At 56.8% G+C, this 23,225-nt stretch overlaps 1 protein-coding gene across 2 annotated transcripts in view; it reads left to right on the forward strand.

Moving 5' to 3' along the window:
* LOC105495259 (multiple EGF like domains 8) overlaps positions 1-23,225 on the forward strand; it is a 52,917-nt gene that overhangs the window by 22,793 nt on the left and 6,899 nt on the right. The window contains exons 15-40 of one of the 2 annotated variants that reach the window (XM_011764541.3): positions 362-598; positions 1,417-1,535; positions 1,630-1,761; positions 1,848-1,961; positions 2,413-2,661; positions 3,130-3,329; positions 3,667-3,877; positions 3,977-4,226; positions 4,801-4,933; positions 5,968-6,215; positions 6,293-6,403; positions 6,552-6,670; positions 6,991-7,198; positions 7,636-7,816; positions 8,362-8,525; positions 9,311-9,455; positions 11,286-11,517; positions 12,603-12,726; positions 12,897-13,110; positions 13,630-13,844; positions 19,358-19,565; positions 19,745-19,904; positions 20,430-20,622; positions 21,086-21,256; positions 21,601-21,731; positions 22,224-22,356. In XM_011764541.3, the coding sequence (XP_011762843.2) occupies positions 362-598; positions 1,417-1,535; positions 1,630-1,761; positions 1,848-1,961; positions 2,413-2,661; positions 3,130-3,329; positions 3,667-3,877; positions 3,977-4,226; positions 4,801-4,933; positions 5,968-6,215; positions 6,293-6,403; positions 6,552-6,670; positions 6,991-7,198; positions 7,636-7,816; positions 8,362-8,525; positions 9,311-9,455; positions 11,286-11,517; positions 12,603-12,726; positions 12,897-13,110; positions 13,630-13,844; positions 19,358-19,565; positions 19,745-19,904; positions 20,430-20,622; positions 21,086-21,256; positions 21,601-21,731; positions 22,224-22,356 (4,602 nt within the window). The remainder of the gene's footprint in view (positions 1-361; positions 599-1,416; positions 1,536-1,629; positions 1,762-1,847; positions 1,962-2,412; positions 2,662-3,129; positions 3,330-3,666; positions 3,878-3,976; positions 4,227-4,800; positions 4,934-5,967; positions 6,216-6,292; positions 6,404-6,551; positions 6,671-6,990; positions 7,199-7,635; positions 7,817-8,361; positions 8,526-9,310; positions 9,456-11,285; positions 11,518-12,602; positions 12,727-12,896; positions 13,111-13,629; positions 13,845-19,357; positions 19,566-19,744; positions 19,905-20,429; positions 20,623-21,085; positions 21,257-21,600; positions 21,732-22,223; positions 22,357-23,225) is intronic. The other variant, XM_011764542.2, reaches the window with a different exon arrangement.

Consider the following 23,225-nt stretch of genomic DNA (forward strand, 5'->3'; position numbering starts at 1 on the left):
TGAAATCCCTAGATTCTGGCCTCGGACTACTTAACTCTTGGCCTCTGAACTCTGAACCTCCCCTTGAACCCTGTGGCCCCTGACCTCTGCCCATAGACCCTGACCTGATCCCATAGTTTGACCCTTGTCTTCTGACTCCTCACCCTTGACCCTGCTGACCCTGACCTCTGCCCTCCATACTTTGACCTATAATAATCTCCAGATTCCTCCAGACCCTGGACCTCTACTGATTTCCTAAATCCTGACTTCCTATGTGCCTGAGTTCTCAACCTGAGTTCCAAACCCTTACTTTCAGTTAGCCCCAGACTCTGACCCCTGCCCCAGACCTTGACTGCTGTCCCTCCTGTGACCCCTTCCCCAGGAGATCTCCTTCTTCTTTCTGGAGCCTTACCGCTCGTCGGCCTGCACCTCCTATTCTTCCTGCCTGGGCTGCTTGGCAGACCAGGGCTGTGGCTGGTGCCTGACCAGTGCCAGCTGCCACCTGCGCCAGGGTGGAGCCCATTGCGGGGATGACAGGGCTGGTGGGTCCCTGCTGGTGCTGGTGCCTACCCTCTGCCCACTCTGCGAGGAGCATCGGGATTGCCATGCCTGCACCCAGGTGCCTGTGGGACCACCAGGGGAGGTCACAAGGTGGAGGCAGCCAGAGCAGGCAACAGGCAGCCAAGGGAACCCCTGGTGGGGGGCGTGGGGGAAATAGCAAGGGCTTTCTTTTGTCGTTGATCAGCAGAGCCTGGTGGGGAGGGTGAGATGGAGCTAGAGAGAGAGGCACCTGGGAGTCAGGACTCTCCCTGTTGCAGGGGCCAGAGAATGCAACTCCATCCTTTTCCACTAGCGGGGAGTTTCTCAGCACAGGCACTGGAGCCCAGGAGTAGGCCTTCAGGCCTGCCAGCTCCTAGTGATGTCAGGCAGCCCTCGACACCCTGCTTCCTCTTGTTCCCTGGGAGGGTTTGTTTCTTTGTGAGTTAAAGCTTCAGGCTCTCAGTCCTTGCTCTGTCTCAAACAGTGAGGCTTTCTGTTTTTCTCCCCTCACCCCACCACCATCCAGGAGCTCAACAGAAGTCCCAGGATTGTACTTCAGTGGCTCTGGTTGGGCCTTGTGCAGGCTCCTGGGCCAATGACTGGAGTTGGGGGGAGGGAGTGTGGCCCCTTGCCCACCTCTGGATCCTGAGGATTGAATCAGCCCCACCCGGACCACACAGAAGGGGCGCTGTTGCCCGAAAGAGAGAGTCGGTGCTGGGCAGGCAGATCTGTGGGTGTCTGTGGCTGAAGGGAGGGGTCCAGAGATGCAGGCAGCTGGGGAGGGAGATGGCCTTGCAGGGACAGTCTGCAGGGTGGGGCAGGGGGTGGGATAGGCACTGGGATCCCAAAGGAGATGGCTGAGTGGGGTTCTGACTCCTCTGCCCAACTGACCCCCAGGACCCCTTCTGTGAGTGGCATCAGAGCACCAGCCGCAAAGGAGACGCGGCATGCAGCCGGCGGGGCCGGGGTCGGGGTGCCATAAAGAGTCCAGACGAGTGTCCCCCACTCTGCAACCAGTGAGTCTGGCTGGGTCCAGGGAGTGGGTGGGTGGATGTGCCCACGGATGTGGGCTGGCTGTGGAGTGACCTGGCCACCCGCTCCCCGCCCCAGGCGACTGACCTGTGAGGACTGCCTGGCCAACTCGAGCCAGTGCGCCTGGTGCCAGTCCACCCACACCTGCTTCCTGTTTGCCGCCTACCTGGCTCGGTACCCACACGGGGGCTGTCGAGGCTGGGATGACAGGTACGGTCCCTGGGGCAGGGTTAACAGAGGAAGATCCCCACTGGCAAGGGGCCGGGGCTCTGACCCCCACCCCTGCCATCCTGCAGTGTGCACTCGGAGCCACGGTGCCGGAGCTGCGATGGGTTCCTGACCTGCCACGAGTGTCTGCAGAGCCACGAGTGTGGCTGGTGTGGCAATGAGGACAACCCCACACTGGGACGGTGAGCCCAGGCGGGCAGGTGGGCAGGGTGCCCGGCTGTGTCCTTCCTCCATGACTGGTCATTCTAATAGCCTCTTTGCTTCTCTGCCCTCTTGCCCTGACCCCATCCCATGGCCACCTTCCCTTTTCCATATTGTTTTTCTGTTGTTTATTTTACCCTCCCGCTCTTTTTTCTCAATTTTTCCTCCTTTGCCGGGTCTCTGCAACTCGTTTTCTTTCTCCTTGTCTATTTCTGTCTCTGCTCTCCTTTTCACTGCATCTCCGTCTATGTCTCTCTTCTGTCTTCCAAAATTGTTTTTGTCTTCGACTTCTCCTGGTTTCTCTGTCCCTCTTTCCAAATCTATATTTTCGTCCCTCTCCTTGCGATTGGCCTCCTCTCTCCCTGTCATTGTTTCTATGTATGGCTCCTGTTTCTATGTTGTCCCCTGCTTCTTCACTCTCTCACCCCACAGGTGCCTACAGGGGGACTTCTCAGGGCCCCTCGGTGGGGGTAACTGCTCCCTGTGGGTGGGGGAGGGCCTGGGGCTTCCTGTGGCCCTCCCTGCCCGCTGGGCATATGCCCGCTGTCCCGACGTGGATGAGTGTCGCCTGGGCCTGGCCCGGTGCCATCCGCGGGCGACCTGCCTGAACACGCCCCTCAGCTACGAGTGTCACTGCCAGCGGGGCTACCAGGGTGATGGCATCTCACACTGCAACCGCACGTGAGTGAGGTGGGGGTTGCTATGGAGATGTCGCCCCAGGCTGGGGCACATGGAGGTGGAGGGAGGAAGCCATCATGGCACTGGGTCCCTTCCTGTGGAACCAGCATCCCTAGTTAGCCAGGGGTTTACCTTGCAGACTAGGTCCTCGTTAGAGTGACAGGGTCCCCAGTGTAACCCTGGTTACCATGGAAACAGGGCACCCATAGGCTGTGGGCCATAGTCTTCAGCGTTGCCATGGAGGCAGAGGACGTAGTTGAAAGAGGTTTTCACAGTGGTGCTATGTGGTTGCTATAGAGACAGGCGTGGTGATGCATGGAGTTACCTTGGAGACAGGGTCACCCACGTAGTGCAAAACCATGGAAACAGCCAGTGGCTTTGATGGTGTCATGAGGTGGGTGGAGGTGATGAGGTGCTTTAGGGGCTCTGGGCCTGCCTGGCGCTTTCCCCACCCCCAACACGGCCCCTCAGGTGCTTGGAGGACTGTGGCCATGGTGTGTGCAGCGGCCCCCCGGACTTCACCTGCGTGTGCGACCTAGGCTGGACATCAGACCTGCCCCTGCCCACACCCGCCCCGGGTCCCCCAGCACCCCGCTGCTCCCGGGATTGTGGCTGCAGCTTCCACAGCCACTGCCGCAAGCGGGGCCCTGGCTTCTGCGACGAGTGCCAGGGTGAGCAGCCCTCGTCCTGGCCCCAGCCTGGACCCAGGGAGCCTCCTCCCTTCTTGGGGCTCCAGCTTGCTCTTCTTGGAGGAGGCCTCAGTGTCCCCTCATGCAGCTCTGGGTCCCCTGCCCCATTCCTGTTCCTGACTCAAACAGGTTTCAGTGCCACCCATCACTCTGGCTGGGCTTCACTTCCCCCTCTTGGGACTTGCTGTTTACCCTGATCTGAGCCTTGGTTTCTTACCTTTGAAGCAGCTGGGTGGGGTCAGGGTTTAGCTGACCCAGTAGGCCTGGGCCTGTTTCCACCCTTGACTTGACTCTATCCCACCTGCTGGGGCCTCCACAGACTGGACATGGGGAGAGCACTGCGAACGATGCCGGCCCGGCAGCTTCGGCAACGCCACGGGCTCTAGGGGCTGCCGGCCCTGCCAGTGCAATGGGCACGGGGACCCCCGCCGTGGCCACTGCGACAACCTCAGTGGGCTCTGCTTCTGCCAGGACCACACCGAGGGTGCCCACTGCCAGCTCTGCTCCCCAGGCTATTATGGGGATCCCCGGTGAGCCAGCGGGCCAGCCAGGGCTAGGTAGGGTGTGCTTGGGGATACAGTGGAGAGGGGCAGGACTGGTCTGACACTGGCTCTCCTCCATCTCCCCAGGGCCGGTGGTTCCTGCTTCCGGGAGTGTGGAGGTCGAGCCCTCCTCACCAATGTGTCCTCAGTGGCACTGGGCTCACGCCGGGTCGGGGGGCTGCTGCCTCCAGGTGGCGGGGCTGCGAGAGCCGGGCCTGGCCTGTCCTATTGTGTGTGGGTTGTCTCAGCCACTGAGGAACTACAGCCCTGTGCTCCCGGGACCCTCTGTCCCCCACTCACCCTCACCTTCTCCCCCGACAGCAGCACCCCCTGCACGGTGAGCACTGAGGAAACAAGGGTTCAGGCCCATGAGCCAGAACCATGTCCCCTGACCCAGTCTGCATCCCCAGACCCTGACCCCAGTGTTGCTTTTTTGTTTGTTTGTTTGTTTTTGTTTATTTAATCCTTCAAAACCCAAACTCCTCCTCAGATCCCCAGTGCTTTGTTCCTAGGCCCACAGACAGACCCTCCCACTTCCCAGATAGCTTCTGATTTCCTCAGCTCCCATCTCCAGTTCTCCAGATCCTCAATCTCCCCATTCCCAGACCAGGAATGGTAAATTGTTACACCTTGTGCACCAACTCTGATTGATTGGTACTGACTGCCAGGAGCTGCATGTGGAGAAAGAGGCTTAATGCAAGAGGTGCCTGATAGATGAGCCATGTCTACTTTGGACACAGGAAGGGGAGTGGTTGCCTCCCTGCCGTAGTTTGACAGTCTCCCCTGGATGTTCAAACAGCCCATTTCCCAGTCTCAGATTGCCTTCCCCTCTTGAACCTCTCCTCCCAGACTCCAGGTGCCCTCGTTCTCATCCTCATTGTCTCCTAATCCTCGATTCTGCACCCCTCTAGCTGAGCTACGTCCTGGCCTTTGATGGATTCCCACGCTTCCTGGACACTGGTGTTGTCCAGTCGGACCGAAGCCTCATAGCTGCCTTCTGCGGCCAGCGACGGGACAGACCCCTCACTGTTCAGGCCCTGTCTGGTACGGGGGCTGGGGAAGTGGGACCTCTTAGTCCTGGGCTATGTATCCCTTGCCCCCGAACTCATCACCTGAAGTGGGCGCAGGACCTGGGTCTGCCACTGCTTGTGGGGTGATGTAGTCCCTCACCATCTCTGGACCTCATTGTCCTTAGTTGAGAGGAAAATAGGATTGTGTTGGCTGAGCTATGTCTGCAGAGAGAAGGGCTGAATGAGACATGTCTCTGGGGCACATAGAATGTGGCTGGTGTGAGGACTCCACACCACTCACTCTTTCCAGCTAGACTGGAGTGTAGTAGCGCAATCTCAACTCACTGCAACTTCTGCCTCCCGGGCTCCAGCGATTCTCCTGCCTCAGCCTCCCAAGTAACTGGGATTACAGGCATATGCCACCATGCCTGGCTACTTTTTGTATTTTTAGTAGAGATGGGGTTTCACCATGTTGGACAGTCTGGTCTTGAACTCCTGACCTCAAGTGATTCGCCCACCTTGGCCTCCCAAAGTGCTGGGATTACAGGCATAAGCCACCATGCCCGGCCTATATATATAACTTTATTGAGGCATATTTTATATATCATAACATATCAAGTAATTCCTGTCCCACCTGCCCCCAAATCACTATCTTTTCTAAAGAGATCCAGTCTTATGTAAGGGCAGTAGGAGTTGTAGAAGGTTTGGAGCTTGCTGAGGACAGGGCCCAATTCACGTTTTGAGGATCACTGGGCCACCATGAGTGGGGAGGAGTGTAGGCAGCCAGGAGAACCAGTAGGGGATGGGTACCAGTGTCCAGGTGAGACGGGACTTGGGCTTGGATAGCAGCTCAGGAGGTAGCTATCAGTTGGTGAGAGATTTAGGCTTGAAGATCAATCTTGATGGGTTGGCCGAGGGAGGGGGTGCAGACTGGTTCATCCTGGCGATGATTATGAATAATATGGTGCCTTCCTTCCCCGCCCAGTCACACTGGGTTTTCTCAGCATCTGGGGTTGGATGGGGCAGGAGCGTGGCTTTGCTACCAGCCTCTGGCCTCTCTCCCCACAGGGCTGCTGGTGCTGCACTGGGAGGCCAATGGCTCCTCATCCTGGGGCTTCAATGCTTCGGTGGGCTCCGCCCGCTGTGGGTCAGGGGGTCCTGGGAGCTGCCCAGTCCCCCAGGAATGCGTGCCCCAGGACGGTGCTGCAGGTGCGGGGCTCTGCCGATGTCCTCAAGGCTGGGCTGGCCCACACTGCCGGATGGCTCTGTGTCCTGAGAACTGCAATGCCCACACTGGGGCAGGAACTTGTAACCAGGTACAGGTGGGAGAGGTCAAGCCTGGTGGGACAGGGCTGGTGATCAGGGCTCCCCTGAGTCCCTTGTCATCCCCCAGAGCCTGGGTGTGTGCATCTGTGCCGAAGGCTTCGGGGGTCCTGACTGCGCCACCAAGTTGGATGGTGGGCAGCTGGTCTGGGAGACCCTCATGGACAGCCGCCTCTCAGCCGTGAGTTGCGGGTACCCACTGTCTAGGGATGGTTGCCCCCAGGTCGTTCTCCCACCTCCACTCCTGGTACCACCCCTACACCCTACACCCAGGCCTGGCACTTTGTCCTGACCCTAGCCTGATCCCTGACGTCCTCACCCACCCGTAGGACACTGCCAGCCGCTTCCTGCACCGCCTGGGCCACACCATGGTGGAGGGACCTGATGCCACCTTGTGGATGTTTGGGGGCCTGGGCCTGCCCCAGGGGCTGCTGGGAAACCTGTACAGGTGAGGACTGCCCTAGGCAGATGGGATTCACGAATGAGAGCAGGTCACCTCGGGATGCTAAGAGTCACCTCAGAGGAGTGCAGAAAAGCCTCTAAAGTAAAGGACAGCTCAAAGGATACTGGGACAGTTGTCACAGGAGGCTCACCCGGGGACACTTGGGGACCAGAGTACTTATTTAGGTGATGCTACCCCAGGGAATGGTGAGAGGATTGTCATAGGAAGGTCACCCCACGGGATGCAGGGACATCTGTCAGGCAGGGTCACCTTGAAAGATGCTGAGATGATTATAATGAGGCTGCTTTTTTGCACCCTGGCCCCAGGTACTCAGTGAGTGAGCGGCGGTGGACACAGATGCTGGCGGGAGCTGAGGATGGGGGCCCAGGCCCATCGCCCCGCTCCTTCCATGCAGCTGCATATGTGCCTGCTGGCCGTGGTGCCATGTATCTGCTGGGGGGACTCACCGCTGGGGGTGTCACCCGTGATTTCTGGGTCCTCAACCTCACCACCCTGCAATGGCGGCAGGAGAAGGTGAGCAACTCTCCCCAGCCCACTCCCCAGCCCTTCTGCTGGGCCCTGACAGAGACAGCTGTGGTAGCTCCTGCCAGCTTCACCCCCAGAGGAAACAGAAGCCCTGGACTTGAATTTCCTCAGCCATCCTGGGGCACACTGTTGTCTCGAGCCAGTCCTGGGCTGGGACACAGCTTCACTCAGCAGCAGAGAGAGGCCAGGGGAGCAAGGGCTTCCCAAAGCCACACTTCCCAAAGCCACACCAGGCTTGGGCAGGTGGAAATGCCAAGGGGCTCACTGTGTACCTGCCAGGACGCAGGCTGGTCTGACTGGCCCCTGGGGGGTCACTCCTTCCTTAGTGCTTCAGGGAGGACTCTGGGGGGCTGAGGATCGCTTCTACCCACAAGGTGACCCCTGACCTCTAGCCCCATTGGTGACCTTGGCCCTCCATCCCTCAGGCCCCCCAGACCGTGGAGCTGCCAGCCGTTGCTGGTCACACCCTTACTGCCCGCCGAGGCCTATCTCTGCTCCTGGTGGGCGGTTATTCCCCGGAAAATGGCTTCAACCAGCAGCTGCTTGAGTACCAGCTGGCGACCGGCACCTGGGTGTCAGGAGCCCAGAGCGGGACACCCCCCACAGGTGGGGCTGGGGACCGGGAGGGGACAGCTCCCATGGACCTCCCGGGCATCCAGGCTTCCTGTGGGCTCTCCGTCCACTCCTGTGCTCTGTGGCCACCTGTTTCCCTCTCTTTCCTGCCCATACGCAGATTCTCAGGACCCCCTCTTGAATGTTGACGTTCTCTGTCTGTCCTTCCCAGACTCCATAATTAACTGCCCACTCCTGGCCACATGTGGCCACCGTCCCCCGCCCCCAGGCTCTGAGCTCCCTGCTCCTCAGGGTTTCTTCCTCAATCTCACTTCCTTTCTTTGATCGCTGTCCCCTAGACATTCTGGATGCCCTGTCTCCCTCCCGAGAGCCTGGTAGAACTTCCTGCCAGTTGAGGACTCCCTTCTCTTTCCCAGAGTCTCTAGTGATTGTCTGTTCGAACCCAAGTGAGAGGGATGGGTGGAGAGAGGCTCCCAGGCCTCCAGCCTCAGTGGTCACTGAACAGGGGGACCGGGAGGTCACTGGGATCAGTGGTGTTGTCAGCCCCTCCCCCAGCCTGTCACCCTGCCCCTCACCAGGTCTCTACGGTCACTCCGCCGTCTACCATGAGGCCACCGACTCCCTCTATGTGTTTGGGGGGTTCCGATTCCATGTGGAGCTGGCAGCCCCATCCCCCGAGCTCTACTCCCTGCACTGTCCTGACCGCACCTGGAGCCTGCTGGCCCCTTCTCAGGGGGCAAAGGTCAGGAAAAGAGGCCCAGACCCATGGATGTATGGGGCAGGAGGGAGGGGCCCTCTTTCCCAGCGCCCCAGGGACTGGCTCCATCCCGGATTCCTGCTTCCCCTCCTTTCTGCGTTCCCTAACTAAGCTGATAACCCCACATCTCCCCTGCTTCCATCCCTGATTTGGAGGAGAGAACCTGAGGCCGGGAGGTCAGAAGCATGAGCTCTGCCCAGCTCTGTCCTGACTTGGTGTGGCCCTGGCAGGCCCCTTCCCCGTCCTGGGTTTTTCCACTCATACAAAGCAGGACCGAGGCTCCCTGCTCTTTCTGCCTTCAAGGCCAAGGAGAATGTGTGTAGGAGGGCAGGGAGCCCTGTCTGCACTGGTTAGAGAGGCTGGTGGTTTCAGTCTACACGTTTCCAAGCCCGTCTTGGGGGCAAGGGGCTAGAAGCAAGAGACTTGAGCCTCACCCCCAGGACGCCCCCACTGTCTCTAGGGAGATTGTGTGAGGAATGTGGGTGGCTCATCTCAAGGGGTCTGGGCTAAGTTCCTAGGGAGCAGCCTGGGTCATGGGGGTTCCGGGAACTCAGGAAGGAGATGGTTCTGTGGGCTGCTCTTGCCGGCACAGGAGGTTTCCTGGAGGAAATCTCACCTCACCTGAAGGAGGTGAGATTTGATGAGAGTTAGGATTGGGTGGGCTGCGGGGGGCAGGTAGAGAAGTGCAGGGGTGACTGGAGGGCTGAGAGGGAGCAGAGGACAGCTCTGACAGCTGTCCTGCCCGCCCCCCTACCCCATCTCCCCAACAGCCCCGTCCCCGGCTTTTCCATGCCTCAGCCCTGTTAGGGGACACCATGGTGGTTCTTGGGGGGCGCTCGGACCCTGACGAGTTCAGCAGCGACGTTCTGCTCTACCAAGTCAACTGCAATGCCTGGCTTCTGCCCGACCTCACCCGTAAGTCCCCATTGTGGCTCCCAGGAGGCTGAGGGACATTGAGGAGGAGCCCCATACCCGTCCTGGGACTCCCACTCCTCAGGAGTCACTGGGCCCCTGTAGACCCACTGGCAGAGCTCCCTTCCTTCTATGTTATCTAAACACCAGGAGATGCCCTCCTTCCTTTTTTTTTTCTTAGAGAAGTTTATTTTTTATTCTGACTGTAAAAGTAACAATGTTCACTGTATATAATTTGTAAAATAGGAAGGAAAAAAACACCCATAATCCCCCTCTCTAGAGACAACCACTATTAGACATGGGGGTGTTTCCTGCCAGTCTTTGCTGTTCATAGGTTAGAAGCATGCCTGTCACTTGCCTTTTTATTTCAATGTTGTGAGTGACTGTTGTGAGTGTGCTTCTGCGTCTGTCTTCTTTCCTTTTTGCTTCTCTCTCTGATCCTTTGTCTCTTTTTCTGTTTTTGTTAGAGACAGGGTCTCACTCTGTGCCCAGGCTGGAGTGCAGTGATGCTATGTTGGCTCACTGTAGCATCTGCCTTCCAGGCTCAAGCAAGCAATCCTCCCTCCTCAGCCTCCCGAGTAGCTGAGACTACAGCACGCCACCAGGCCTGAATAATTTTTTTTTTTTTGGTAGAGACACGTTTTTACTGTGTTGCCCAGGCTGTTCTTGAACTCCTGGGCCCAAGCAGTCTACCTGCCCCAGCCTCCCAAAGTGCTGGGATTTAATTCCCTTTTTCTCTTAATCTGTCTTTTCCACTACTTCATGTCTCTCTCTCTCAATTTTGTTTTTGAGGATTTAAAACAATTGAGGTGAAAGTCGCATAACTAAAATTAACCATCTTTTTTTTTTTTTTTTTTTGAGATGGAGTCTCACTCTGTCGCCCAGGCTGGAGGGCAGTGGTGCGATCTCGGCTCACTGCAAGCTCCGCCTCCTGGGTTCACGCCATTCTCCTGCCTCAGCCTCCTGAGGAGCTGGGACTACAGGCGCCTGCCTCCACGCCCGGCTAATTTTTTGTGTTTTTAGTAGAGACGGGGTTTCACCATATTGGCCAGGATGGTCTCGATCTCCTGACTTCATGATCCATCTGCCTTGGCCTCCCAAAGTGCTAGGATTACAGGCATGAGCCACGTGCCCGGTCAAAATTAACCATCTTAAAAATGCATTGGTGGGGCCAGGTACAGTCACCTGTAGTCCCAGCTACTCAGGAGACTGAGGCAGGAGAATGGCGTGAACCCGGGAGGCAGAGCTTGCAGTGAGCCGAGATTACACCACTGCCCTCCAGCCTGGACGACAGAGTGAGACTCCATCTCAAAAAAAAAAAAAAAAAAAAAAAATGCATTGGTGGCCTGGCGCAGTCGCTCTCCCTTTTTTTTTTTTTTTGCTTGCTGTCTCTCCTCATGTATTTCCTCTGTTTCTGCTCTTTTTTTTTTTTTTTTGAGACATGGTCTTGTTCTGTTGCCCAGGCTGGAGTGCAGTGCACTGCAGCCTCAACCTCCTGGGCTCAAGTGATCCTTCTACTTTAGCCTTCCAAGTAGCTGGGGCCACAGGTGCATACCACCATGCCCCACTAATTTTTTATTGTTTATAGAGACGAGGTCTTTCTATGTTGCCCAGGCTGGTCTTGAACTCCTGGGCTCAAGCAGTCCTCTCGCCTCAGCCTCCCAAAGTGTTGGGATCAGAGGTGTGAGTCACCACATTTGGTCTTGTTTCTGCTCTCCTTTGACCCTGTGTTTCTCCTCTCTCCCTGCATCCTTCTCTGACTGGCATCATGGTGTGGGTCTCTTCCTGGAGTCTCCTGCTCTCTCTTTGTCTGAATACCCCATCTTTCCTTAGGCCCAGCCTCTGTGGGACCCCCAGTGGAGGAGTCTGTGGCCCATGCTGTGGCAGCAGTCGGGGGCCGCCTGTACATCTCCGGGGGTTTCGGGGGAGTGGCCCTGGGCCGCCTGCTGGCACTGACCCTGCCCCCTGACCCCTGCCGCCTGCTGTCCTCACCCGAAGCTTGTAACCAGTCTGGGGCCTGCACCTGGTGCCATGGGGCCTGCTTGTCCGGGGATCAGGCCCACAGGTAACCATGGCGACCATGGCAGGCAGTGGGGAGTGGAGCCCTCTGAAGGGGGTCCTGTGCTAGGCCACACCAGGATAGAGGCCTCAGGAGTACACTGTCTGGTTCAGGAAAGGGGTGAATCACCGCAGGCAGGGTGGCCGGGGGAGCTCTGAGTGGGGACACCTGCCTGGGACTGGGGTCTCATGCAAGAATACTTGCTGGAGGAGCTGAGTCTGAGCTGGGCCATAAAAGAACGGTAGAGTGGAGACCATCAGTGATTCAGAAGTGAGGCTGAGACTGGAAGCCGGAGGGGGTCAGCTCAGACAGGGCTTCCCATGCCTGGCAGAGGCACTGGCTCCATCCAGCTCCGCAGACTCCTCAGCTGCGGTTCCGGGAATCCAGACATCCTGGACACTGAAAATGCTTTCCTAAGCTTAGCACAGACTCACCTGGCTGCCAGTCACCCTCACTGACGTGAGGCTAATAGTGAGCCTTATTCGCCCAGTGGGTGTGTTGTCAGTTACTACAAGAATGTTAATGGTTTGATTACGGGGTGCTCCTTCCCCCAGACCCTACTGGAGGTGTTGTGTAACAGTGGGTACACCCACTGCTCTTCTAAAATCCAGAACAGTCTGAAATGTGTGTACCTCTTGGGCTTTGGGGTAAGGGATTGTGGACCCTCACTGTGCAGGGCAGGGAGCCATGGAAGAAGGCCGGAGCAGGACAGGGCAGGGATGGACCTAGGCAGTGAGATCCCTGGAGCTGTTGTGAGGGGTAGAGTAACGAGAGGCTGCAGGTGGGGACCAGGTTGGGCAAGGGGCTGCAGGAATGGGGAGGAGGGGATGGTCAGAGAGAAATCGAGGAGGCAGAAGTCTTCGGTGGCTGCATGGGTGGGAGGACCTGTGGTGTGGTCCAGCATCTGCGGTCTGGGTGACAGGTGGATGTGGGACCATCTATTACCAAGTCGGGGTAGGGAGAGCCAGGCCTAGGAGGCCTGTGCTGTGTCCTGCTTGGGATGCAGGGTTGGGGACCTGCAGGACAGTGTCTGGGAGGCAGAAGGAGGGGGTCTGGATGGATGTGAGTGAGCCAGGCCTCATTCCCTTTAGACTGGGCTGTGGGGGCTCCCCCTGCTCCCCAATGCCTCGCTCCCCAGAGGAATGTCGACGTCTCCGGACCTGCAGTGAGTGCCTGGCCCGCCATCCTCGGACCCTGCAACCTGGAGATGGAGAGGTGAGTGGTGGGGGAGACGGGGATGAGAAGCGGCAGGTGTAGGGCAGGGAGGTCCTGGTCTCCACTCTGGTCAACTGTCCCACCCACCCCAGGGTCTCAGGAACCACCGAGCTCTCAGCTGGCTCAGGAGGGGTGCTGAGGGCCCCATCCAGCCTGTCTTCCCTCACCAGGCATCCGCTCCCCGCTGTAAGTGGTGTACCAACTGCCCCGAGGGTGCTTGCATTGGACGCAATGGGTCCTGCACCTCTGAGAATGACTGTCGGATCAACCAGCGAGAGGTCTTCTGGGCAGGGAACTGCTCCGAGGCTGCGTGCGGGGCTGCCGACTGCGAGCAGTGCACGCGGGAGGGCAAATGCATGTGGACACGGCAGTTCAAGAGGACGGGTGAGCAGTGGGCCCAGTTCCTGAGAGGGGAGTCTTGGGGCCTGGACTCCTGGGTCTGAGGGAGGAGGGGCTGGGGGCCTGGACTCCTAAGTCTGAGGGAGGAGGGACTGGGCCTTGATTCCTGGGTCTGACGGAGGAGGGGCTGGGGGCCTGGATTCCTGGGTCTGAGGGAGGAGGGACTGGGCCTTGATTCCTGGGTCTGACGGAGGAGGGGCTGGGGGCCTGGACTCCTGGGTCTGAGGGAGGAGGGACTGGGCCTTGATTCCTGGGTCTGACGGAGGAGGGGCTGGGGGCCTGGACTCCTGGGTCTGAGGGAGGAGGGACTGGGCCTTGATTCCTGGGTCTGACGGAGGAGGGGCTGGGGGCCTGGACTCCTGGGTCTGAGGGAGGAGGGACTGGGCCTTGATTCCTGGGTCTGAGGGAGGAGGGGCTGGGCCTGAGCTCCTGGGTCTGAGGGAGGAGGGGCTGAGCTTGTGATCTCCTGGGTCTGAGGTTCTAATCCCCATGCCCCACCCCCAGGGGAGACCCGCCGCATCCTGTCCGTGCAGCCCACCTATGACTGGACCTGTTTCAGCCACTCTCTGCTGAATGTGTCCCCCATGCCGGTGGAATCATCACCCCCACTGCCCTGCCCCACCCCTTGTCACCTCCTACCCAACTGCACCTCCTGCCTGGACTCTAAGGGAGCGGATGGGGGCTGGCAGCACTGTGTCTGGAGCAGCAGCCTGCAGCAGGTACTGTACCCAGCCAGGACCATGCCAGGCAAGGGCCCGGGCAGGTCTCCCTCCTCTCTGCCCTGGCAGGGACCTTTCTTCCACCATCTCCTCCACCCTCCTCCTTCCATCTCCCTGGCTCTAGCCACAGTCCTGCTTCCTTCTGGTGCCACCATCTCTTTCCTCCCTCGTTGCCTTGTGAGGGTCCCTGCTGTGTCCTCCAGCCATGCTTCTGTGTGTTTCCACTTTCCCAGCCCCCAGCCTCTGCCTCTCCAACTCTTGTCCATGGTATCATGGTCTCCTCATCCTTTCCATGACTTTAAACATTTTTAAATTTAATTTTTATTGTTAATTTTGTTGATATAATTCATAGGTTCACATCCACGACTCTTAATACTTTCCTCTTCAACCTCCCAAACATTTTTTGTTTCCCTCCTCTCTTTCTCTCTCTACCGATGGAACTTTTGGTTGTAAGAAAGAGACACTCCCTCGAGCTGGTTTTGTTATAAGGAAGTGGGGGTATTTGATGGACTCTGAGAGTAGGAAGTGTTGATGCTCTGCCGCTCTCAGGCCACATGACCCATAATCTTCTCAGCTGTTCTCTGCACTTCTCCATTGTCTGCTTTCTCTCGGCCTGATGTCAACACACATGGCCTCAGATGGTGGCCTTGACTCCCAGTATAGATGCCTTCTAATTCCAGAGACCACGTTCATCTCTGTGTTTGTCGGTTAGCTCACATTCTCGAGGAGAAACTCTGACTTAGTGCACGAGCTACATGTCCAGCCTTGGTGTAGTGGGATGTGGCCAGGGAGGGCTAGGAGCATGCCGTTCAAATGTGGCAGGTCAGATCTAGGCCTCTTCTAGGCTGTGGGGTGGAGAGATCATTCCTGAAGGTGGGTGTGGCCTAGGCAGGCATGTGTGTACCCGTGACAGTCCACCCCTTGGACTGCCCAGCGCATGCTCTCTTGTTTCCAGAAAGTCCATTCCAAAGATGCTTCCGCCTGACATGATTAAACTGTTGCGGTGGCAGACAAAGGCATTCGCACCCCACCCCACTGCCCCCCAGTGGGAGACAAGACACATTCACCTCCCACTGTCCCATGTGGAAGCACTGTCACTCAGCCAGAGTCCACTCCTCATTCATACTTCGATTGTGCAAGACCCACTGGAGGCAAAACTACTCACCATCCCACAACCCATGAACTAAGTGATCAGTCCAGCCACCCAGACACTAGTAGACAACAGTGCAGGGATGTGGGACACTTGCCATTTTGAGAGGTGGACTAAAGAAACCAACAATGCTTCATGGAAATCCGAGACCAGGAGGGCAGGGTGTGGAGGACCAAGAATCCCACAGACCTTGGCATCCAGTGCTAGGAGCCCTGCCTGGGAGTGGTACATTAGCTCTCACCGGGAGGTAGTTTGCCTTGTGATCAAAAGCTCAGGCTGTGAAGTCAGTGGGGTCTGGGTTTGACTCCAGCTTGGCCACTTCCTGGCTGTTTGACTTTGGATGAGTGACTTCCCCTCTCCGAGACCTCAGGGAGAGTTAGCTAAAATGGGAATCATTTCACTAGATCCTGTCCCCTAGGGAGGTTGTACCATTTAAGTGGGGGATAATTTACTTAGAGCATAGAGCAATGCCTGCCATTCAGGAAGGACTAAAAAATGGTTAATGATCATGATCATTGTTATTGTAATGAGCAGTGGTGAGAGGGCCAATCTGGCTGACCCAAGTCCTGCCACTGGGAGGGTTCCCAGTCTCCATTGTGTGGGACACACCAAGAGGGTGGCTGCGGGAACTCCCCATGGGGGCTCTCGATGTGGCCAGAAGGGCAGAAGCTCCTGTGATTTTGGTCTGTGGTAAAGCAGGGGCCTCTTGTCTCCAAGCCTGGGGTTCTACTGGTGGTATGGGTACTCCCCAGATATTATTGAAATTTCCATCATTTATCTTTGTGGGAGCTCCAGGAACCAGAAGGCATACCCACAGTCCTGTGGGCATGCACTGTTCCCCCAGCCTCTTGGTGCCTGCCAGGTTCTCACATGCCTGAAGAGCTGGGATGGCTAAGGAGATTGGGGAGTGGCCAGGAGGGAGGCAAGGGGATGAGGTGGGGCCAGTGAATTGGAGAGCACAGCCTGCTCACAGGGGCCAGACGAGCATAGTGTTGATGGTGTATGTGAATGTGAGAGGGGACTTTTGCCAGACCTTCTATGAAACCTCATAGCTTTAAAGTGCTGGCTTAGCTGGGTGTGGTGGCTCAGGCCTATAATCTCAACACTTCAAGAAGCTGAGACAGATTGATTGCTTGAGGCCAGGAGTTCGAGATCTGCCTGGGCAACATAGCAAAACCCTCATCTCTACAAAAAAAAAAAAATTAGCCAGGTATGGTGGTGTGTGTCTGTAGTCCCAGCTACTTGGGAGGCTGAGGTGGGAGGATCACTTGTGCCTGGGAGGTTGAGGCTGCAGTGAGCCATGATTATGGCATTGCACTCCAGCCTAGGTGACAGAGCGAGACCCCATCTCTAAAACAAAAGAAAACAAAACAAAAAAAATTAGTCTGGGCGCTGTGGCTCACGCCTGTAATCCCAGCACTTTGGGAGGCCAAGGTGGGTGGATCATGAGGTCAGGAGTTCAAGACCAGCCTGACCAATATGGTGAAACCCTGTCTCTACTAAAAATACAGAAATTAGCCAGGCGCGGTGGCACATGCCTGTAATCCCAGCTACTCGGGAGGCTGAGGCAGGAGAGTCGCTTGAACTTGGGTGGCAGAGGTTGCAGTGAGCTGAGATTGTGCCACTGCACTCCAGCCTCGGTGACAGAGTAAAACTCTGTCTAAAAAAAAAAAAAAAAAGAAGTGTTGGCTTAGATTCCACCACACAAATCAAACATAACAGGTGAGACCTGTTGTGATTTGGCTCAAGGGCTGCCTGATTCTAACCTTCCAGCATTGTTCTTTTTTCTTTTTTTTTTTTTTTTTTTTTTTTTTTGAGACGGAGTCTCGCTGTGCCGCCCAGGCTGGAGTGCAGTGGCCGGATCTCAGCTCACTGCAAGCTCCGCCTCCCGGGTTCACGCCATTCTCCTGCCTCAGCCTCCCGAGTAGCTGGGACTACAGGTGTCCGCCACATCGCCCGGCTAGTTTTTTGTATTTTTTTTAGTAGAGACGGGGTTTCACCGTGTTAGCCAGGATAGTCTCGATCTCCTGACCTCGTGATCCACCTGTCTCGGCCTCCCAGAGTGCTGGGATTACAGGCTTGAGCCACCGCGCCCGGCCTCTTTTTTTCTTTTTTTGGAAACGGAGTCTCGCTCTATCGCCTAGGCTGTAGTGCAATGGTGCGATCTCAGCTCACTGCAGTCTCCACCTCCTGAGTTCGAGTGATTCTCCTGCCTCAGCCTCCTGAGTAGCTGGGACTACAGACGCATGCCACTACACCCGGCTAATTTTTGTATTTTTAGTAGAGACCGGGTGTCACCATATTGGCCAGGCTGGGCTCGAACTCCTGGCCTTTTGATCCACCTGCCTTGGCTTCCCAAAGTGCTGGGATTACAGGTGTGAGCCACCGCCTGGCCCAGCATTGTTCTTTTTAATGACTTTGGCCTGTGAGTCTGGGGCAGGCAGCGAAGACACCCTTCTCTGGTCTGCCTCCTTCCTCCCATCCACCCTCCCTCTCTTCAGCGAATTTATCATTGAGCACCTTCTTTCTGCTGGGCACTTTGCTAGGCTGGGGGGAATGTCAGCAGACGAGCTAGAGTCCTGCTCTCAGAACTTATGTTCATACACCTTTTCCATGAACTCAGGAAATGCAGTGTATGGTGTTGGGCATCTTTGCATTTGGTCACTAGGGAGATCACAGCAGAAAGTGCTGTCCAGGACTGAGGATTCAGGGTGCTCTACCCCTCCCAGATTGTCCCACCATCTGCCAACAAGTGTCCTAAATTTAGATCTGGAAGCCCAGCCCAGCAGAGAATTTGCCTCTGGCAGTTCAGCAAGTCTCAGCTCTTTGCAGGCCCCTCAGTGGGCTCAGAGCTCCAGCCACAGCAGTCAGGGTTTTCTATTTTAGGATTCCATGGTTGCTTTGCCTTTTCTTAAGTGCTTTCAGGCAGCCAGCCCAGATTAATCTCTTTCCTCTTATACTTCACTTATGGCCCAAGCAATAAATAAAATGCCTGTATTATACACTGAGGTAAGTTCCCAAGAGCCTGAATCTCATTGTGCACATTTTTGGGGTCCTGACATATAAATATGGCTTGTGAGTTGCTACCCACCCCCTAACCAAGGACTCATCAGCTTCTCAGTGTGGGGTGGGAGAAGCCTTTTTTTTGTTTTTGCCTCAGCAGCCACATTTTTTCTTCTTTTTCTTTTTCTTTTTCTTTTTTTTTTGAGACGAGTCTCGCTGTGTCGCCCAGGCTGGAGTGCAGTGACACGATCTCGGCTCACTGCAAGCTCTGCCTCCCGGGTTCACGCCATTCTCCTGCCTCAGCCTCCTGTGTAGCCGGGACTACAGGCACCCGCCACCACACCCGGCTAATTTTTTCTATTTTTAGTAGAGACGGGGTTTCACCGTGTTAGCCAGGGTGGTCTCGATCTCCTGACCTCGTGATCCACCCGCCTTGGCCTCCCAAAGTGCTGGGATTACATTTTTCTAAGAAACTGGTTTGCAGCCCCACTCCTGATACTCTTTTCTATCTGTTTCTTGGATCGTTGCCATTGTTCCTTTACCTGGAAGAAACAGAAGCGCTCTTAGTGAGGAGGGGAACTCCCTCCACCAATACAGTGGTACCTGTTGGAACCCAGGGTAGAAAGTACAGCAGGGCCTCATGAGGAACTGGAGACAGAGCCTGGACAGCTGCCTTTCCATCTGTCTTTGGGGCACGTGGTTCTCATCTCTGTCTCTTTCTGCAGCCTGCTCTTTTCCTGTCTGTCTGCGTCCTCTTTCTTTGATCATCATTTGCTTATCTAAACAATCCCTTCTACCCAAGTCTACGTGATCTTCCAGTTTATTTTCTTTTTTTGAGACAGGGTCTTACTCTGTTGTCCAGGCTGGAGTGCAGTGGTGCAGTCACGACTCATTGCAGCCTCAACCACCCGGGCCCACAAAATCCTTCCACCTCAGCCCCCCAAGTAGCTGGGTCTATAGGTGTGTGCCACCATGCCCAGCTAATTTTTTATTTTTTGTAGAGATGGTGTCTCACTGTGCTGCCCAGGCTGGTCTGGAACTCTTGGGCTCAAGTGATCCTTCCACTGTAGCCTCGCAAAGTATTGGGATTACAGGTGTGAGCCACTGCGGCCAGGCAACCTTCCAGTTTCAAGATCCTCCCTAGCCCGACTTCCAGCCTTGGGGTGTAGTTACAAATGCTTGAGAGGGAAAACCTGAAGACCCCAGTTAGTGTCCACTTTGCTCTACCTGTCTGTGGCCAGGGAGGGGCGAGACCTCAAAGAGGGTGTGGTCTGGGAAGATACCCAGAATGTGTTTGTTTAACCTTATTTCCCCACCTCTCTCTTCCCTGCATCCCCATCCCCCTCCCCTCCCCATACAGTGTCTGAGCCCTTCCTACCTGCCACTGCGATGTATGGCCGGAGGCTGTGGGCGGCTGCTCCGGGGACCTGAGAGCTGCTCCCTGGGCTGTGCTCAGGCAACCCAGTGTGCCTCGTGCCTGCGGCGCCCCCATTGTGGCTGGTGTGCCTGGGGGGGGCAGGATGGAGGCGGCCGCTGCATGGAGGGTGGACTCAGCGGCCCCCGTGATGGTGAGAGGGCTTTGGACATGGGGGAGAGGGATTGGCCCTTGGCTGGTGTCTGATACAGTGAACATGGGGGTACTGGGCCAGACCCAGAGGTGGGACTCAGAGGAAGCAGGAGGGAGGGCCTAGGCGGCTGGGGCAGGTGGTACAGAGGTCCAGGTAAAATGCTATATCCCTGGTGCTAGGGCTGACGTGTGGGCGTCCGGGGGCCTCCTGGGCCTTCCTGTCTTGCCCCCCCGAGGACGAGTGTGCAAACGGGCACCACGACTGCAACGAGACGCAGAATTGCCACGACCAGCCCCATGGCTATGAGTGCAGCTGCAAGACAGGCTACACCATGGACAAGTGAGGCTGCAGGTGGCGCGGGGCCAGACAGGCTAGGGTGGGAGAGTCTGTGGGAGCAGTAATGGATGAGGCCTAGAGCCAAGCAGGATGGAAGAAAAGAAAGCTTGAGGCATGAAGGCAGTGGGATTGATCCCGGAAGGGCAAGTGTGGTGAGACTGAGCAGGGAAGAATGAGTTTCATAGGGTACCCCAGTGGCCAGGCACAGTGACTCATGCCTGTAATACCAGCACTTTGGGAGGCCAAGGCAGGTGGATCACTTAAGGCCAGGAGTTTGAGACCAGCCCATAGGGAGACCCCATCTCTACAAAAAAATCAAAAAAAGAATAGGGTACCCTCAAAAGAGGAGAGGGGTTGTGGGCTACACCTGGAGCGGGTGGTGGGCTAGATCCTGAAGAGGAGATAGCAATGGGACAGAGCAGGGATGAGCAGCCAGTTGAGAAGAGGGTGGGGTAGTGGGTTGGGCGCTAGGCCATGGAGCCATGGGGAGGGTGGCCACCTGCCCTGACCCCCACTTTGCCCCTGCAGCGTGACAGGGCTGTGCCGCCCTGTGTGCGCCCAGGGCTGCGTGAACGGCTCATGCGTGGAGCCCGACCACTGCCGCTGCCACTTTGGCTTTGTGGGCCGCAACTGCTCCACAGAATGCCGCTGCAACCGCCACAGTGAATGTGCTGGTGTTGGGGCGCGCGACCACTGCCTGCTCTGCCGCAACCACACCAAGGTGGGCCTTCTGGGGCCTCAGACCCCTGACCCTGGGACCTAGGCCCTTGCTTGCCTTCTTCCCACACTCAGGCAGCTCACATCTCATTCTGAGCCCTGATAAGCCAGGAATAGATAAGCCAGAGCCTTGTCCCAGGGAGATGTGTGGAGACTTGGGGGACGCTGCCTGGGTTTGGATCCCAGAGGATCTGCCCTGGACGGAGTAGGAGCTGGGCCAGGAAGACAGGCACGTGGAGGAGGATTTGAGATAATGGAGGGAAGGGCTTTTGAGCTCAGGACTTTGGGCTGCAGGTGTGCAAGGGAAGGCAGGGGCTAAATCCCAAGGAGGCTGGGATTGTCCAAACCAGGTAGCCGAGCCTCTGCTGCCCTCCCATGGGCTCTCAGAACCAGCCCCTGTGCCCCTCACGCCCTCCTACCCCAGGTGACTCTCCAGTCTCTCTGACCACCCTGTCCTTGGTTCTCAGGGCAGCCACTGTGAACAGTGCCTCCCGCTGTTTGTGGGTTCAGCTGTTGGGGGCGGGACCTGCCGGCCTTGCCACACCTTCTGTCGTGGAAATAGCCACGTCTGCATCTCCAAGAAGGAGTTCGAAATGGCCAAGGGAGAGCCACAGAAGTACTCACTGGACCCAGAGGAGGTGAAAGAGAGTGGGGTCAGATGCCTGGGTCTGAGGGAGGAGGGGCTGGGGAGCTCCTGGGTCTGAGGGAGGAGGGGGCTGGAGACTTGGACCCTTGGGTCTGAGGGAGGAGGGGGCTGGAGACCTGGACCCTTGGGTCTGAGGGAGGAGGGGCTGGAGGCCTGGATTCCTGGGTCTGAGCATAGAGGCTGGAGTCTTGGACTCCTGGGTCTGAGGGAAGAAGGGCTGGGGCCTGGACTCCTGGGTCTGAGGGAGGAGAGGGTGGGAGCCTGGACTCCTGGGTCTGAGGGAAGGAGTGGGCTGGTCCATGCCTTTCTGTGATCACACTGTCCTTCCTTGGCCAGATTGAAAACTGGGTGACAGAGGGTCCTAGTGAAGACGAGGCCATGTGTGTGAACTGCCAGAATAACAGCTATGGGGAGAAATGCGAGAGCTGCCTGCAGGGCTACTTCCTCCTGGACGGGAAGTGCACTAAGTAAGAGGAACGGGGGTGCCGGAGATCCGGCCCTTCTCACTGGGAGAAACTCTAGAGCCAGACCCCCTCCTTAGTCCTCCGCCCCTAGTCAGGAGAGGATGACATCCCCAGGGAGCGCCCAGGCTAAGTTCGGGGTAGGGAAGGAACTGGAATGTGATGCCACTGCCTACCTCCAAGGCTAGTGCTGAAGTGCAGGCCACAGAGCGGCCCGATCGAGAACAAGATGGGACGGCTGAGGGCAGAGGCCTTGGAACAACCTCCCCTTTCCATCTCCTTCTTTCTGGGTGTTCAGTGAGTGCTGGAGTCTGTGCAACTTGGGTTCCAATCCCAATGGCAATTTAACTGCTTTGTGGCCTTGGGCAAACAGCTTGACCTCTGTGAACCTCAGTTTCCTCTTCTGGCCTGTTGCACAGAGTTGAGCTCACATAGAGGGTGTCCATCCTGGACCGCTGCAGGCCATGGGGGCTCCGTAACCCTCAACTTCTTCCCCAGATGCCAGTGTAACGGCCACGCGGACACATGTAACGAGCAGGATGGGACGGGCTGTCCGTGTCAGAACAACACAGAGACAGGCACATGCCAGGGCAGCTCCCCCAGTGACCGTCGAGACTGCTACAAGTACCAGGTGCGGCTGCAGAAGCGAGTGATAGGCCAAGGGCCTTACACCTTGTAGAGGTCAGGGCTGGGATGAGGTAGCCAGGCTCGGGCAGGACTGACAACATGGTTCTGAATCAGTGGTTTTGGGATCAAGGGCAGCTTGACAGACTGTTCCTGAGCCCCATTCAGTTATAGGACCTGGGCGGTGATGCTGGGGACCCAGATATGAGCCTCTGGGGGACTCTCAGACTGGTTGGGAGACAGTCTCCATTACAAGTAGTCACAGCTAAAGGTGGCACATGCCAGAAAATCTATCTCATGGTAGCTGCACTGAAAAAAGAAAATGGGCTGGGCATGGTTGCTCATGCCTGTAATCCCAGAACTTTGGGAGGCTGAGGCGGGAGGATCACTTGAGCCCAGGAGTTCAAGACCAGTCTGGGCCACATAGTGAGACCCCATCTCTGAAAAAAATTTAAAAATTAGCCTGGCATGGTGGTGCACATCTGTGGTCCCAGCTACTTGGGAGGTGGAAGTGGGAGGATTGCTTGAGCCCAGGAGGTGGAGGCTGCAGGTTCTGTCTCCAAAAAAAAAAAAAAGAAAGAAAGAAAAAAAAAAGGCCGGGCGCGGTGGCTCAAGCCTGTAATCCCAGCACTTTGGGAGGCCGAGGCGGGTGGATCACGAGGTCAGGAGATCGAGACTATCCTGGCTAACATGGTGAAACCCCGTCTCTACTAAAAATACAAAAAACTAGCCGGGCGTGGTGGCGGGCGCCTGTAGTCTCAGCTACTTGGGAGGCTGAGGCGGGAGAATGGCGTGAACCCGGGAGGCGGAGCTTGCAGTGAGCTGAGATCACGCCACTGCACTCCAGCCTGGGAGACACAGCGAGACTCCGTCTCA

Source organism: Macaca nemestrina, chromosome 20 (genome assembly GCF_043159975.1).
Source record: "Macaca nemestrina isolate mMacNem1 chromosome 20, mMacNem.hap1, whole genome shotgun sequence".
In the NCBI taxonomy this organism is placed as follows: domain Eukaryota; kingdom Metazoa; phylum Chordata; class Mammalia; order Primates; family Cercopithecidae; genus Macaca; species Macaca nemestrina.